This window comes from Vanessa cardui, chromosome 5 (assembly GCF_905220365.1).
Source record: "Vanessa cardui chromosome 5, ilVanCard2.1, whole genome shotgun sequence".
Lineage (NCBI taxonomy): Eukaryota > Metazoa > Arthropoda > Insecta > Lepidoptera > Nymphalidae > Vanessa > Vanessa cardui.
Window position 1 is genome coordinate 590,459 of NC_061127.1, and position 15,915 is coordinate 606,373.

At 33.2% G+C, this 15,915-nt stretch overlaps 3 protein-coding genes across 3 annotated transcripts in view; 2 read left to right on the plus strand and 1 right to left on the minus strand.

Annotated features, from left to right (window-relative positions):
* Positions 1–165: 165 nt before the first annotated feature.
* On the plus strand, positions 166–1,965 carry LOC124529897 (innexin inx2-like). Its single transcript, XM_047103834.1, has 4 exons — positions 166–705; positions 777–965; positions 1,117–1,256; positions 1,371–1,965. Exons 1-4 carry the CDS (start codon positions 456–458, stop codon positions 1,899–1,901), a joined length of 1,110 nt encoding a protein of 369 aa, XP_046959790.1. The 5' UTR covers positions 166–455; the 3' UTR covers positions 1,902–1,965.
* Positions 1,966–2,170: 205 nt separating this feature from the next.
* On the minus strand, positions 2,171–3,521 carry LOC124529774 (protein BUD31 homolog). The gene is made up of 3 exons (XM_047103683.1): positions 3,369–3,521; positions 3,182–3,293; positions 2,171–2,770 (listed from the first exon to the last, which is right to left on the minus strand). The coding sequence occupies exons 2-3, from the start codon at positions 3,273–3,275 to the stop codon at positions 2,430–2,432; spliced, it is 435 nt and encodes a 144-aa protein (XP_046959639.1). The 5' UTR covers positions 3,276–3,293; positions 3,369–3,521; the 3' UTR covers positions 2,171–2,429.
* Positions 3,522–5,598: 2,077 nt separating this feature from the next.
* Positions 5,599–15,915, plus strand: part of LOC124544550 (unconventional myosin-XV) — an 88,299-nt gene continuing 77,982 nt past the window's right edge. Inside the window, exon 1 of the mRNA XM_047123142.1 lies at positions 5,599–5,802. The gene's annotated coding sequence lies outside the window, so the exon portion shown is untranslated. The remainder of the gene's footprint in view (positions 5,803–15,915) is intronic.

Genomic DNA, 15,915 nt, shown 5'->3' on the forward strand with positions numbered 1-15,915 from the left:
ATACCTTGTCTGAGCTAATCTATCCAGAATAAATATTATTAAATGGATAAATAATAATAAAGTAGATCTGCGGCCAAATAATATTATTTTTAAAAGCTAAAAATTATATTAAGAATAATGGTATTTAATATATTATTCCTTTGCGTATGAAATTTATTTCCGGTTAAAAAATTAACAACATGAATATTCATCACGGGACTTAATATGTATATAGTTTCACTATGGTTTGAGTTTTGATTATTTTCCTTAAATAGCAGATTAATATGGCTTTTCCCGCTCCAATTCCCATTCGTAGTTGTTTTTCGTAAATTTTAATTGGAAATTCCTACAGTTTTATTCATTGTTTTCGAAATCGTGTGCTGTGCTTCATATTAGCGGGTAGTTAATAAACTTTATTAATTAAATATTTTTGATCGATTGAGTACTTATTCGTTTGCTGGACTCCAACTTCCAAGATGATAGATCTATTTATGCCATTTCGCTCTTTTCTAAAATTTGAAAATGTTTGTACGGATAATAATATATTTCGAATGCATTACAAGTTGACTGTAATAGTACTATTAGTGTTCACATTACTGGTCACTTCGAAGCAATTTTTCGGTGAACCTATTCACTGCATGGGAGACAACAAAGACATTGATAAAGACGCTATCAATAGTTACTGCTGGATATACGGGACGTATACTCTGAAAAGTAAACTTGTTGGTGAGTTTGAGAATGCTATTATCATGGTGTGTCATGTTTTTACAGTTAAGCTATATGTATCAAATTTTAAGGTGTGGAAGGAAAGAATATGGCATATTTAGGCGTCGGCCCTAGTAACATCATTGATGAGCCAATAAAGCATACGTATTACCAGTGGGTCTGTTTTGTGCTGTTAGGCCAAGCTGCTATGTTTTACGCTCCACGTTATCTCTGGAAGATGTGGGAAGGTGGTAGACTGAAGGCATTAGCATCTGATTTAGGTTTGTATAATATATCTAATGTCTAGTAATCCTTGGTATTTTTCATTCTTAAACATAGTTTGATTATATGACAGTAATACCAAATGTGGATGTAAATTTATAATTTTTATGAGACACATTTCATTTCAACAATAACTTTGTAATATTACAGCTAGTCCAATTGTTACCAAAGACTGGACAGAGTATAGACGTGGAGAACTAATTGCATATCTAAGTTACACCAATTTATACACGCACAATATGTACGCCTTGCGTTATGCATTCTGTGAGATACTTAATCTTCTCAATGTGGTGAGTTTTCATTTTATATTAAATTAATAAATATAAAATCATAATACTGATTATTACTGATAATAGAAGTTACTTTATGTCAATAGTAATGAAATTGAATATTGAATTTAATAGGTTGGCCAAATATTTCTACTGGATTTGTTCTTGGGAGGAGCGTTCAGAAACTATGGTGCAGCAGTTGCAGCATTTACTCACATTCCTAAAGTCCCGTCCAATTTTAAGGATTTCTCCTCTGTTAACCCTATGGATCAATTTTTCCCAAAGCTCACAAAGTGTTGGTTTAGAAGTTACGGACCATCAGGGACTTTGCAACTGAAAGATCGGCTTTGTGTGTTACCATTGAATATTGTTAATGAAAAAATTTTTGTTATTCTATGGTTCTGGCTCATATTTCTCACATTATTGTCTGCAGCTGCAGTTCTATTCCGCATTTTAGTTTTTACACTACCAGCTCTTCGTACTTCTATGATCATGGGCCAACTCAGATATGTTAAAAGGCGTGTTGTTGCAAAGATTGTAAAAAACTTTGGATTCGGTGATTGGTTTATTCTCTACTTGCTGGGCAAGAATATGAATCCTATAATATATAAAGACTTAATTTTAGAACTTTCTAAGGAAGTAGGAAACAAACCTGTTACAGTATAATTATAGTTTTTGTTTTTCATAAATATATTTTTATAGGTTCTAATAAAAATATCAAAAGTTACGATTAGAGAAGTATTTTGTTATCTTTATTTTGAAATTTATTTTGTAATCTTTAAAATTAAAAATGTTCTACTTGTGTAGATAATTATTTACTAGACTAAAGAATAATTAATAATAAATAAATTGGCTTCAGGGTACAAATTTGGTTACTTTAAGATTAAGCTAAAAACTCATTTTAAGTTTATTTTTCTAAAAATAAAGAATTTAAATATTCATATCTCTTTTATTGTATTTTGTTAAAATTTGTAGTTAATACAAATTATGTTACACTGATAATACAAAATGAATCAATTTAAATTGAGATAAAATGACACTAATTTAGTGTCCAAACACTCAATTTGTAAAAATCTTTAGGCACATTACACATGTTCCAGTTGTTCTGGATCAGTTTAAGACAAACACTGTTTAAATTTAGGTGTTTGAATAAAGATATTGTATTACAAGATTTCTTTTGTAAAATTCTGCTCTCTATCCCGAACAACCCCTGCAACCGCAATGTACACATTCAACTATTCTGCCCTCCTCCAACTTGCTTTTAGGGACTCTGCATATACAATTTGTAGCAAAATTTGTATCTCGTGTCTGAATACACCTCAGACAACACAAATTTTCGTAACCAGTCTTTTTCCACTTAGCAATGAGGTTTGCATCAGCTATTTTCTCATTCAAGCAATATTGATATAATTCTCTACTGATAGCTTTTCTTCTATAAAATAGGTCATAAATATAGCGAGATTTCTGATGATGTATTTTGAATATTGGCCATAGAGACTCCTGTTTTCTTTTTCCTTCGTGTGGCTCTGTTTCAGCTGAAAGTAAACAAATTCCTTATTACAATAACTTACCTATACATAGCTTTAATAGAAGTTAATGTTGAACAAGTACTATTGGGTAATAATTCATACGAAAAAAGATAACAATATTCATTTTGTGCTATAATATAGATATATAAATGCAATACACATATATATAATATATATCTAACTCACAATCAATTTACTTTCTTATTCAATGTCAAAATTTTACTACAGTTCAGAGAGAAAACACTCCCGAGATGAACTTACAAAGAAAACTTAGAAAATAATACTAACTGATGTATGTTGTTCTCATTCATGATTTTTTTAATTAATATTTGCTTTAATATTATTTATAAAAATGCCATTTTAGTATTTATATGGAATCGATTCTGAGAAAAATATAAAAGTTATAGGTTAAAATACCTTCGCGCATTTTTTGTTCCAATTCTTCTAGCGTTGGTTCAATCAACTCCCAGCCATCGGGCGGGGGTTTTCGGCTTCGACGTACTTTAGGCATTGCTTCAAAAAGTAATCACTAAAAAGAAAGAATACAATAAAATGTCCGTTTATCATTTGTATGTATTTTATGCAAAAAATAAACAATACATACCATAAACTAGTTATAAGTAAGTACGAATGTAATTGGATGTTATTATATTTAGAATATTAAATCTGAAAATAGTATAATTTATAACTTGAAAACTAGGTAGACACGAAACTAAATTACTAACAACTTTTTGAGTTTGGTTTAGCTTTATGCAAAATGACATTGACGTTACAAGAGTCAAGGATGAGAAATTGATGACAGCTAAAATAAAAATAACAGATAAATAATTCCTCTATAGTTCCATTCTAGAGAAATTGTATCACTTTTTAACATTCAATAAAATAAAGATAAAATGTTCTGAATTAATATCACAAAAAACAAATATGTTATTGTTTAGTCTGCTTTATAGTAATTTTTTATCAGACTTATCATAAATAAAAGATTCAGAATTAACGATAGAATAGATTTTCATAAGAAAAATATAATTTTTATGTTTAAAAAATACTTAACTGAATATATTGACTTTGTTAAGTATTACTTTTTATTTAACATTTTAAAGGACTAAAGGTCTTTTTTCCAGAAAAATGATCGTTAACACTTTTCTATATGGACCAAATATTTTAGAAACATATTTATAGCGAAAGTAATCAATCGAAGTAAATCAAAAGAAAAACACAACCTTAATTTGCGTATTTCATGCGATTTGCTAATAACCCAGCTTTATTTAGCACTATGAAGGGTGTATTACTAGTTTGTCTTTAATTATACTACAAAGCTATTACACTTAACAAGTTATTTCTCACTATTACAATAGTTTCGTCGACGCTCAAAGTACTAATTTTTCGTGACGTTTTGTGCTTCCACAATCTAAGGGTTTGTTTTTTTTTCCTACTTCCACTGGAATAGGCTATACATTGATGAGTATGTCTAACCGATCAATGCGCAAGAAATTATTATAGTCCACAAGTGTCTCTTCCCTGCCCTGCACCTTAATACTTTCTCTGATTTGCTGTCGATCGGTTTACAAGAGCGAATGAATAGCATGTGTGTATGCATTTGCGTACACAACTTGAATTTGGTCAGGAGGTTAAGTCAACATAATTATCCCAAACAACATATATACTTCGTTGCAGTTTGTATTATTACCACGAAACCCGAACGTACGCAAATACCATTACAAAATGATTTAGCTTAGATGACGTTTTTGTAAAACCTCATATTACTTTTTTTATAATATGTTCTGATTGTTTCAGTGTGGAATTTTTCAATACAATGAAATTTACTTTAGGTGAATAAGACATCAATTCTATCGCGCACTTAGAAAATCGGCAAATCTTCTCTTTGTTACAAAAATAACTCCTCTTCTAACAAGGGTTCCTAAACTGTCTGGCATAGCATAGGAAGGGCGACTAGTGCTGTTTATATTTCCTGAATGTGCTAGCCATCTTAGCGCTTTGACTCCAGGACTACTTCCAGGACCGTAAGGTGGAGTGGAGACATGCCAACGCGGATTATATTTATATATATTAAGTACAACTGTACATGTGTAGATTTGAAATTAGAGCTCTTTGTGATCTGGATATACGTGCAATAGGCCATTAGGTTTAGATGATAACTTTGTAAATAATCAATTAAATATATCTATTATATGTAACTTATTTCTTGCAAAAAGAAATAGAATAATTGTTATGTATCTTTACCAATAGTAGGTTCGGAAATCGGTAAAGCTATCTGATAAATTTCATTAAAGCACTGTTGCACTGATTGTTCCGAAAATTATACCTATTTTCCACTTTACCATCGTAGACACTTATGGCTCACTCAATATCACTTAACTTTTTAGTTTATACTCAAACTCAACAACAAAACATTTTTTACATGGTTTAATTATTTATACCAAACGTTTAGCTTCTGTAACGAATTTAATTATAAAAAGCGTAAGTAAAAAGTTTCATTTCAAGTTTCTATTTTATTTTATTCTCGTGTGTCTACAAAAACGAAATGGTTTGCGATTAACGCAACATATCTTTAACATTATTTGTCAATAAATCAAACATTCACCTAACAATCAAGACATTCCATAATTTTGACTCAATCGATTGGCGAATATTAAAGTATAGTTTTCAATGACCGTCATAACATTTTACCTGTGTAGTGTGTATGAATAACGGGTCTACCTACCTATACGGCATTCAACGTGTATTTCACGTCCTTTTCTAGCGAGCGGATAACACAGGTAACAGAAAGAGAGAAGTACAGTAACTTTACCAGTGTTGGAATGCGGTGCGTTCGCGCAACCTCAACACAACCAGTCTTACATTCGCTCGCGACAGCGCTGTAGCCGCTACGCAGTACGCTTACAATTACGAAAATATGTGTGAAATTTGCAGTTACAACAGTGTTTGTTGATAAGTGTTGCATTGTGACCATAGTGTTCAAACTTTGTGTTATGAAGTTTAGCTGACGGAGGTCGAAGGAAGTTCGGGTTTATTTACCTGTAAGTAACTTAGCGTACGTGTCGGTGACGTTGTGCTTTTTACTCCTGGAGTCCTTGTCTTATGACTAGTCTAAGACTACCACTAATTCTAGTTTCAACTGAATAAGGCGTATGTGGTTACGCATTTGAAACAGTTTGTTGCACCTTCATATCTCAGGTACTTTACCGCACATAACTTCAGTGTAATTTTTGCGCGTATTTTTTTTAAAATAGTATTATTCATTTTCCTTGCGGTCTATTTCAAAAAGGATATTACGACGTTAGGACTGTTTATTAAAAAAAATAAATGAAAGCCATACACGGAGTTCGTTCATATGAATGACACTATAATCGATAGAAACTAGCTGTGTTCATTGACCCACATAATATGGTATATGAATTTAATTATTGAGTACCCACTGTATTGACAAATCGAAATCAAGTTTTGTGACTAGCTCGCCCCGTAATAATTGTTATCATTCAACGAGCGCGAAATAATATGCTTAATAGAGGTCACTCTGAGAAATCTTATGAGGTATTAAATAATTACTATTTGTATATTCAACGGCGATAGTGATTTTATTCAACTCTCAAAACAGACCGCTCTCTTTCCTCAAGGTCTGCTTATTATTTTTATATATTCAAAACACATAACACAAACACACACGACAAAAAAAACGTTTAAGCTGAGTAAATAAAGTTAAAATTATCTCCGTGTCTTTCTGTATGTCTCAGAAACTACTAATGGTATATTCATTTTGCTTTTACCACTAATCAAATTTTAAACTTTCATAAAGTTGTGTAAAGTACACTATAGTAATATATTGAGTTATTTTGTTGTTCACGCCAAATATTACCAAAGAAAATTTTGCGACATATATGTATGTATAATAATTATGCTTATATACTGTTTTTAAAGAATAAATACAACATAAAGCTGGCTTTCTAGTAACAGATCTTATACTAAAGTTACTTTAATAAAAGTTATATTGAAGAGCTTACATACGATTATCTGATTTACTACAATAAATCACTGGAGTTGCTGAAGTACCAACTTGAATAAATCTATGCATTCATATTTTTTTTGGTTTCGTTACTTCCAAAACAATCTTACCGATCGTAAATGTAATTAACCTAATAAACCACATACCTTTCTGTTAATCGTTACCTAAATGAACATATAAAAGAGCATGGCGTGTTTTTTCCTTTTAAAGAAATCTGGCTACTTTAAAAAACGCCAGTAAATAAATAAAAAAGAAATAAGCTAGATACTTACATTGTTGAAAATAGATATATGATTTATTAATTAAAGCATCGTCTTTGATAAATTTACGCAAGAATATTAAGGAAAAAACATTGATATCCCTATTTACAAATAAAAAAGTTATAGGGGGTGATCAGTGAAATAATGCTGTCTTATTCTTTCTTATGTAAAATCAATGATGACAGACAGTGAGAAATCAATGTCTAACAGAATACCGCTAAACAACGCTTATACATTCCTAAAGTAAATGGATTATAAGACACCAAAGAAACTTAATCCGCAGATGATGAATCATCTTCCATTGTGACCTTTCCTGACAGTCAATACAAAGGTCACGGTTGGCTATTAATGCTAACCAATGAATGAGCCTCGCTTGATATTAATGAGTTTTTGTTTGCAAATCTAAACTAAAAATTAAATCGTGCAAAAATGAGTTTTTTTATTCTAAACGGCCTTTGTTTTTGTATAAGACCACTTTGCAGGTTTGTATTAGAAACTGGCTGTTTTGAGTGCGAAAAGAATAACAAAGCTCAGATTTACATATTAATACCACAAACAAGGCTCAATAAATATATATAGCTTTATAGTACAACATCCACTTTAAGATTACTTCAAAAGTTCCGAGAATAATTCCGTCTAAATTAAAAAACCTTTTTTTATATACCATAATGAATACCACTGATTATTTTAGATTTCGACGTCATGTTGCTGACAAGGTTTAAGTATTTTATCCAGGTAAACGACACTATGTGATCATGGGTAGTTTATGTTTGTAATTAATCTCGTGTCAGCGGTGTAAAAACACGTCGTAAGGAAACCTGTCCATCTTGGGTAAAATTTTCCACATATGTATCCAACAACACAAGCTGGGTCTTAAGCTCAAGCTTCATACCTTTATTTCACGTGATGTGTTTCTATTACTGCTGTACCGTGAATTAAGGATTTTGGTTATAATTAACACCATTTGTCATTTAGAACAGAACTAGTCCTTTTACAAGTTTTAAGAAAAACTTGGTATTGGGTTATTAACGTTTAAATCCTCAGTTTTATGTACTATATGCATGTATTATCCATATAAAGCATCCCCACATGCATCACTATTTATTCGTATATACCGAATTAAAATCTGTTGCGGATTTTTAAAAATCTAAGCGTACAGTCGATGGGAAGCTTTAATATGGAGAAGTTTTGCGAATGTCCTTCAAGAAAAGAGCGTATTCCTTCTTTAAAGGTCGGCAATGCAACTGCAAGCTCCCCGGCGTTGTAGATGTCCACAGTTATTGGTAATCACTTTCCATCAGGTGTGAGCCTCATAGTTTGCACCATATAAAAATATATGGATATTAAAGCGGAAGAAATAAATTCTTTAGGTAAATACATTAGAACAACGTCTGTAACGTGATGAATTTGGTAGAAAGTCGCGATCGGGCCGATAATGGAAAAGTGCTCTAACGGATTTCTCCTACACCACTAACGTCGACACGACTCCTGCACGCATTTGTTATAAATTGCTCTTTGATAACACTTAACATTCTGATTGGAAATTCTTGATTTTAATATTAATATAATAGCCCTTATAGCCTTTAAGACTGCATATCAAACTTTGTTATCAAGTTACATCAATTGCAAAATATACGTTTATATATAATCTTTGGAAAGATGTAGGTATACAAGAATGATTATAAGGGTGATGATAAAAGATTGGATGAAGCCATGTGATGATTAGTGCTTGTGGACGACAGCGCCGTAAGAAACATTAAAACATCAATGCGCCACCAACTTTAGAATTGAAAAAGATATCATGTCCCTTGTGCCTCTAGTTATACTGGCTCTCTCGCCCACCAAACCCAACAAAAATACTACATATACCATATACCCAACAGAAGAATACCAAAGGTAGAATGTCTGAGGACTGGACAGCACCAGAAAGGCTTACATAAAATTCTACTAAGTAAAATAAAAATATTAATGTTAAAATAAAACTAACATGATAAATATTTTTCTATCTTACTCTTGCACAGAACATAATGTGATAAGTATCCTAGATTCAAACATACATAATCAATAAAACACACTAGCTCAGGACGAGTAGATATGTCCACCATTTACTGTACATAACTAAGTTACAGACTTCAACTAGGCGATGCACTTACCGTCCTTTCTACCATCAATACTCTGTATGGCAATGTCCCGGTCTAAAGGGTTACGTTATTGTAAGCACATAGTTCTAATTTACATATTTAATAGTTTGTCAATAAAGAGAAAGAAATATTTGTAAGAATTCAGTCCATGAAAACAGATCAATGTGAACCAGCCCTAAATCAAGGACAATATCCAATTCGATTCCAACAAGTTTTATTGCTGTTAAAATTAATAAAAATAAACGTTGTATTAATAAAATTCTATAAAGGTCACGGCCAATCAGATCTGCTTTAGATATGGATTGAGCGAAGTCATTACTATTTAGCTTGCATCACCACAGATTAAATAATAAATGGTTCTGCATCACGTCGATGGTGCGCTAACTCCTCAGTGATGTCATTATTATGCTTTGTTGCAATCAATACGTGAATCGCTTTTAATGTATGCGGATTATTGAATAAATTATTGTGTAAAATAATGTGTGCGTTCATATTTACACAATCATTTAATCATATCATTAAATATTCCTAAATGTATATGTTATTAAGTTCTTGTTAAAATAATAAAGGAAGGTGTTAAAACATTAATGAGTGTTTATTTTTTAGTAATCGCTAAAAATTAAATATTTAAATACAATAAAAAATTACTCTATCTTACTGTAACCATGTGATAATCTTGTAAAATATTTTCAACCTTAATTTGCTATCACAAAAACCTTTCAATATATGTATGTAGTTGATATTCCTGGACAGCTATTTTACGGTTAATTATAAGTGTTGCTAGGTAATATATTCTTTTATGCTTGCCAGCGAACACGCTTCTAAAGTACCTGACCTTTAAGCAGTTATTGACGGTTACTAACAATTAAATAACTCATACATGAGTACGCACACAACATATAATTATAATACAGTTGCCAAGCATTTTTTTATTTATTTATCGATAATAATTAATATGTTGGCATTATATTTCTCACAAAGAAATGCGATCCAAAAATACAAATATCACTAACACTTGAACCCGTTACCTTCTGTTTAGTCTGTATTCATAAATTCTTTATACTTTTTTAAATACTACACGTTAAAAGAATGACAAAGAAAATACAAATAAATGCATAAAAATAGATTCCCACTTTCCTACACGTATTGGTCCTAATACAGCAAATAAAAGTAGGTCTTCACACGTCGGAAGTGACCGTTATTGTGTACAGCTAGCAGAAAAAACTACTAAACAGAAAAAAACTATTCTGAAACAATATTATTTACAACTTCTAATAATAAACTTTGGTTAAGAATATTCAAAATACAATACATAAATATCGCTCAATTATATGTAAGTGTGTATATAAATAATGTAACTATTTTGCTAACAGTACTCTTGTTTATATTCGTTGTATTTTCGATTGGTAGTCTGCCAGCAGACACTTTCTTGTACGAGTAACATGAATACTAATGCATTACCGCTGTTCCTAAATTGTAACCTAGGCCCAGGAACTGCCAGACTTCCTTCGCATTCTTGCATATAATTGACAGACTTACACGGTTACACAAATTTAGCATTTATACATAAATTGTAATAAACTTAATTATATTTTGCAGACGCTATAATAATGTTTTAACCTATCAATATTTTTATTTATCTTCGTACTTCAAATCTATGGTAATAGTCTCTACGATTTTATGGTGATCTGAAAATATTTACGCTGTTGCTTTTGATTTCGTTTACATATGAAATAACATAAAGTCCACGCTTGTCCCGTCAGTAGGCTGAAGGGGGTGAAACGTCTCCCAATTACACACAAAACTTCTACCAGAAGGTGCTGCGACCTTATATATACAGTTAAAATTTTGGTTATCTTTTGTTGTTAGATAATTGACATAGACCTGTGTTAAAATTCATTTCATCTTACTTACATGTAGATATACAATAAGAGATTATAATCTCTCTGGCCATGTAAATATACGTGTTAGGAGAAACGTTATTAGTTTTTAAAGGCCTGTGAATACAAGCAATGAAATTTGGGACAATAAACAGCTTTTCCCTTTAACATGTATGCCGCACCTACAGTCGTCACATGCAGACGAAATGTCAAACGAAAGCCGGCTTTCTCGCGCCATTGAGACGGCCCAGATGCGCTGGCGCTGGGCGTGGGCCACATTGTAATGACTGCCGATGCCAGACCGTGCTATGTGACACATAATTACAATACATGCCATTACAGATTCAACTATTTTATCTCCATATTGATAGTTTAGTTACTAAAATAGGTCAGTAGTAAAGTTCATCATTCCAAAATTCAAACCACTTTTGAAATTACTTATGCAAAATTTCATAACAAAGCCCGTATTTTTTAAGGATGTGACCATTCCCAATCTAACTCGTACAGAACAACTACAAAAGTGTACCGATTTCGATGTGATAATCATAGCAGTTGTATGCTGTGATCGTATAACTAAAACTATAAAACTTCATTTTTCATTATAGATTAATCACGTAAAAAAAAAATTGGTGAAATAAAAAAGTTTATCGAGCAAAAAGGATTTAAGCAATTTGGCAAAAATTTTATGCAGCTCGAAAGCTTCCTACATTGTATAGTTTATTGATACCGATAGAAGTAATGAATTAAATATACAGCTTGAAGAACTGATTCACACGTCACGGTGGGTGACCGCTGGGCAGGCAGTGGGACGAAACAGGTGACCGCAAGAGCGGTCAAGGTGGTCAGACTGCTTTCGTAATCTCTTTTACATACATTCGTATTTGTGACTTAATATTGTTGGAAAAAATTATTAGAAATGCACCATAAGTATAGTACGATACAACTTAGATCATGGCCGTAGGCAGGCGGGGGTTTTGGGGGTTCAAACCCCCCCCCCCGAAATTTTTTCACTAAACGCTATCGTGTTATCAAAAAAATATTTTGCGCTAATTAAACAAACAAAACTTGAGTATTTATAGATTTCTTCAGAAAATTAAGCCGTTTGCTCTAGATACGACAATAAATCTAAACAAAATGAATCATTTTACGCAAAGGCAATAATAATCATACCGTTATTCACATTTTATTAAGATACTAATTTTTGATGTCATAATGTCAAACCTTTTTGTTTTTTTTTAATGATAAACCTTTTACAGAGTGCCATTACATATTGAAATGTGTACGACAGATTTTAAAATTTCTGATACAATCTATATATGTATGTATATTTTATTGAGAATTTACATACTATATAATTAAAAAAAAAAACGAATAGTCGGCGCTCTTTACCGAATAGTCGCCGACTACGAAAGCAGCCCAATTCCTGGAAGACTACTTTGGTGCATCCTATCCCTAAAAAGAGCAACCGCCCAGACCCGTCCCATTATAGGCCAAAAGGCATCACCTCCTTGATTCGTTTCCATCGGGGTCATTCAGCTGGTGATCTTCTAGATTACCTTAATCATAGATGGGCAGAAGCAGTTGAGAGCAAGGGAGAGGCATTGGCGGCCATTATACCTAGCGAGGGCCTTCGATAGCGTATGGCACTAAGCGTTTCTTCCAAAGCTCCCATCCTACGGGCTTGCCGGGAAATTATGCAATTAGATCACCAGCTTTTTGGCAGATAGGAACATTAAAGTCGTTATATATGGTGCATTAGAAGACCGAAGAGTATAATCAGCCGCTGTGTATGGCATTTGTGGACTACGAGAAAGCCTTCGATTCCATCGAAACCTGGGCTGTTCGGGAATCTCTGCAGCGATGTCATATCGACTGGCGATATATCGACGTGTTGAGATGTCTCTACAACGCTGCGACGGTGACCGTGCAAGTTCAGGACTAGAGAACAAGACTTATTCAGCTCCGACGCGGGGTGAGACAGGGAGATGTAATATGACCAAAACTGTTCACCAACGCGATGGAAGACGTCTGCAAGACTCTGAATTGGACTGCACGATGCGTCAACTTCAATGGAGAGCGCATCTCACATCTTCGTTTCGCAGACGATATAGTCATCTCTGCAGAGACGCTGGAAGAGCTTCGCGGAATGTTGGACGACCTAAATGGGTCCTCCCGGGGGGTCAGTCTAGGCATGAACTTGGACAAAACCAAGATCATGTTCAATAAACATGTCGTGCTGGGACCGATATCTGTCGACGGCATCCCCCTCGAGGTTGTGCAAAATTACTTTGGCCAGACTATCCAACTAGGCTGACATAACTTTGAGAGGGAGATTGATTAGAGGATTCGGTTGGGCTGGGCAGCGTTCGGCAGGCTCCGTCGGGTCTTTACTTCGGCGATTCCACAACGCTTGAAAACGAAAATTTTTGAGCATTGCGTCCTAACGGTGATGACGAACGGTGCTGAGACGTGGACACTAACGGTGAGGCTAGTCCACAAATTAAAGGTCGCACAGCTCGCGATGGAGCGAGTTATGTTAGGTGTCTTTCTCGTAGATAAAATCAAAAATGAGGTTATCCGTGAGAGAACTAAAGTAACAGACCTAGCAAGGAGGATCAGCAAGCTGAAGTGGCAGTGAGGCTGAGTGTACCGCGACTCGGTAAGCGTAATGTAGGACGATCTTCGACCAGCTGGTCCGACGACATTCGCAGGATCGGCGGTGGAGGTTGGGGGAAGCCTTTATTGAACAGTAGACAGCAAAAGGCTGATGAGGATGACAAATTCTAAATTCGTTAATGCTGGTGTTGCACAAAGCTGCTTCTATCACCCACTCTGAATTTTTTCCATATCAATGATTTCTTGCAAATATGTAACATTCACTGCTATGCGGACGACAGTACTGTAGACACCTCATACACCGGCTGGGCTAATATTTCTCGGGAAAGCGTCGGAGAAAACCGGAAGAAACTTGTGTCTGAAATCGAGTCTTCATTAAACAAAGTCTTAGATGTAGTAGACTTAGAGTATCATCGGCAAAATTCGTAAATCCGTTTACTGCCTATTTACACAACCAATAGAAATAGCTCCGTACAGCGCCATTCGACGGTATTCGTCGCTATTCGTCGCTATAGATTCTCACGTCAATGCAACCCGAGAGAGCAAATTGACGTGTCAAAATGACGAATATATTATCATAGGCCATATGATATTACACGTTATTGCGCTTGTGTAAAGATCATATTCATATGAGAAATAAATATTGATAATTTGGGATAGCGTACTTAATTCGGATGTGATCGGTTTTGCGAATGTTGCCGATGCTACATCTAAGTTATGTCGTATACGCGATCAACATATACATAGTATTGTATCACGAGATCTTCAATGAATGTAATATTCTTTAAGAAATATTTAGGACCGAATCTTGAATTCAAAATAGATTTTTATGAAATTAATAATTATTCTAATATGTATACACATAGTGCATCAATGCTGACATATTTACTATTATTATTTAACAATAAAAAAGATCTATCCGTTGAATATCAAGCAGTAGGTTTTTCCATCAGTAACAATGTTGCGTTGCGTGTGAATTGTTACTGATCCACTTCTTGTCTGGATTTGTAAAATGACGCGATACACGCCTCTCTTCTCTACTGGGTTATTGCCTTCACTCTCTTGATTCAAATGATCGAACAGTTTAGGAACGTGATAATTGATTACCTTTTTATAAAATATTTCAACGAAATACATATACATAGCAGACATATTTACAAACTGTACATACAACATATTTAGAAAGAGTGAAAAAAACCTTCATGTCCGTCCTAAGAGTTCGAACTAGCTTCATACCGATTTTTAACAATATCGATGCTGCTGTTTAGCGAAAGTATATCCGACAGACAGACAAACAGACATTCGCATTTATAATAAAAGTATAGATTTGAAGTTATTAAAAACATTACCAGTAAATAAACTAAGTGTCCGGGGACTAAGTGTTCCTCTAAGAAGGTTACTATAACGACAAATTCACCACCTTACTTTATGTAGTACATATATTTAAGCGGACTTTTAGTTTTGATTTTGTGTCATGTCTTACAACCTTTAACATAACCTTTCTTAAAACATAAAAAAAAAACATATTGTCATAAAATTAAGACTGATAAAAGTATTACTGTCAAGTGGACCGAGGTCCACTTTCGAAAAAAGGGCTTATATTTTTGAATTGAAATTGCTGTTTAAAGAAATGTGAAACTTGACACAGAACGGGTTTTATTTCGAATAACACGCTTAAGGGTAATTTATTAATCTTATATTAAACCAGTACTATAATTTTAATAAAATTGTATAAAATTTACATTATTTCATCTTCATAACGGCGGCATATATACGTTTAAATATATTTAATCTGTGATGTTAATAAACCCCAATGTCAACAAAATGTAATATACATTAAAATTGGCTTTAAATAATTTAAAATCGCGTTTCAATAATCCTTCTCAATTTAAGCGGCTGTTTGTTTTTGAACTGTACTGTTAAATGATATATATATATGTAGTTATTTTTGTTATACAACATTCGAGGTCAGTTTAAATGGTAAATCCTAATCGATTATATTAACAACTAAATTCATAGTAAAAAATAAATAATTTAAAATAAGAACTCAAAATATATTTGCCTTATCTGCTTAAACAAATTGATTAGTATATAGTTTTTTTTTTAATACAAGTTGTAACTAATTGTATACAGTGTCAGAAAATCTAAAGAAAGTGTCACTTCAATGAGAAGTGAGATGCATCTGTGCTTCATAGAAACGCTCTAGAACAACACTAAGCCGAAGCTACACGAA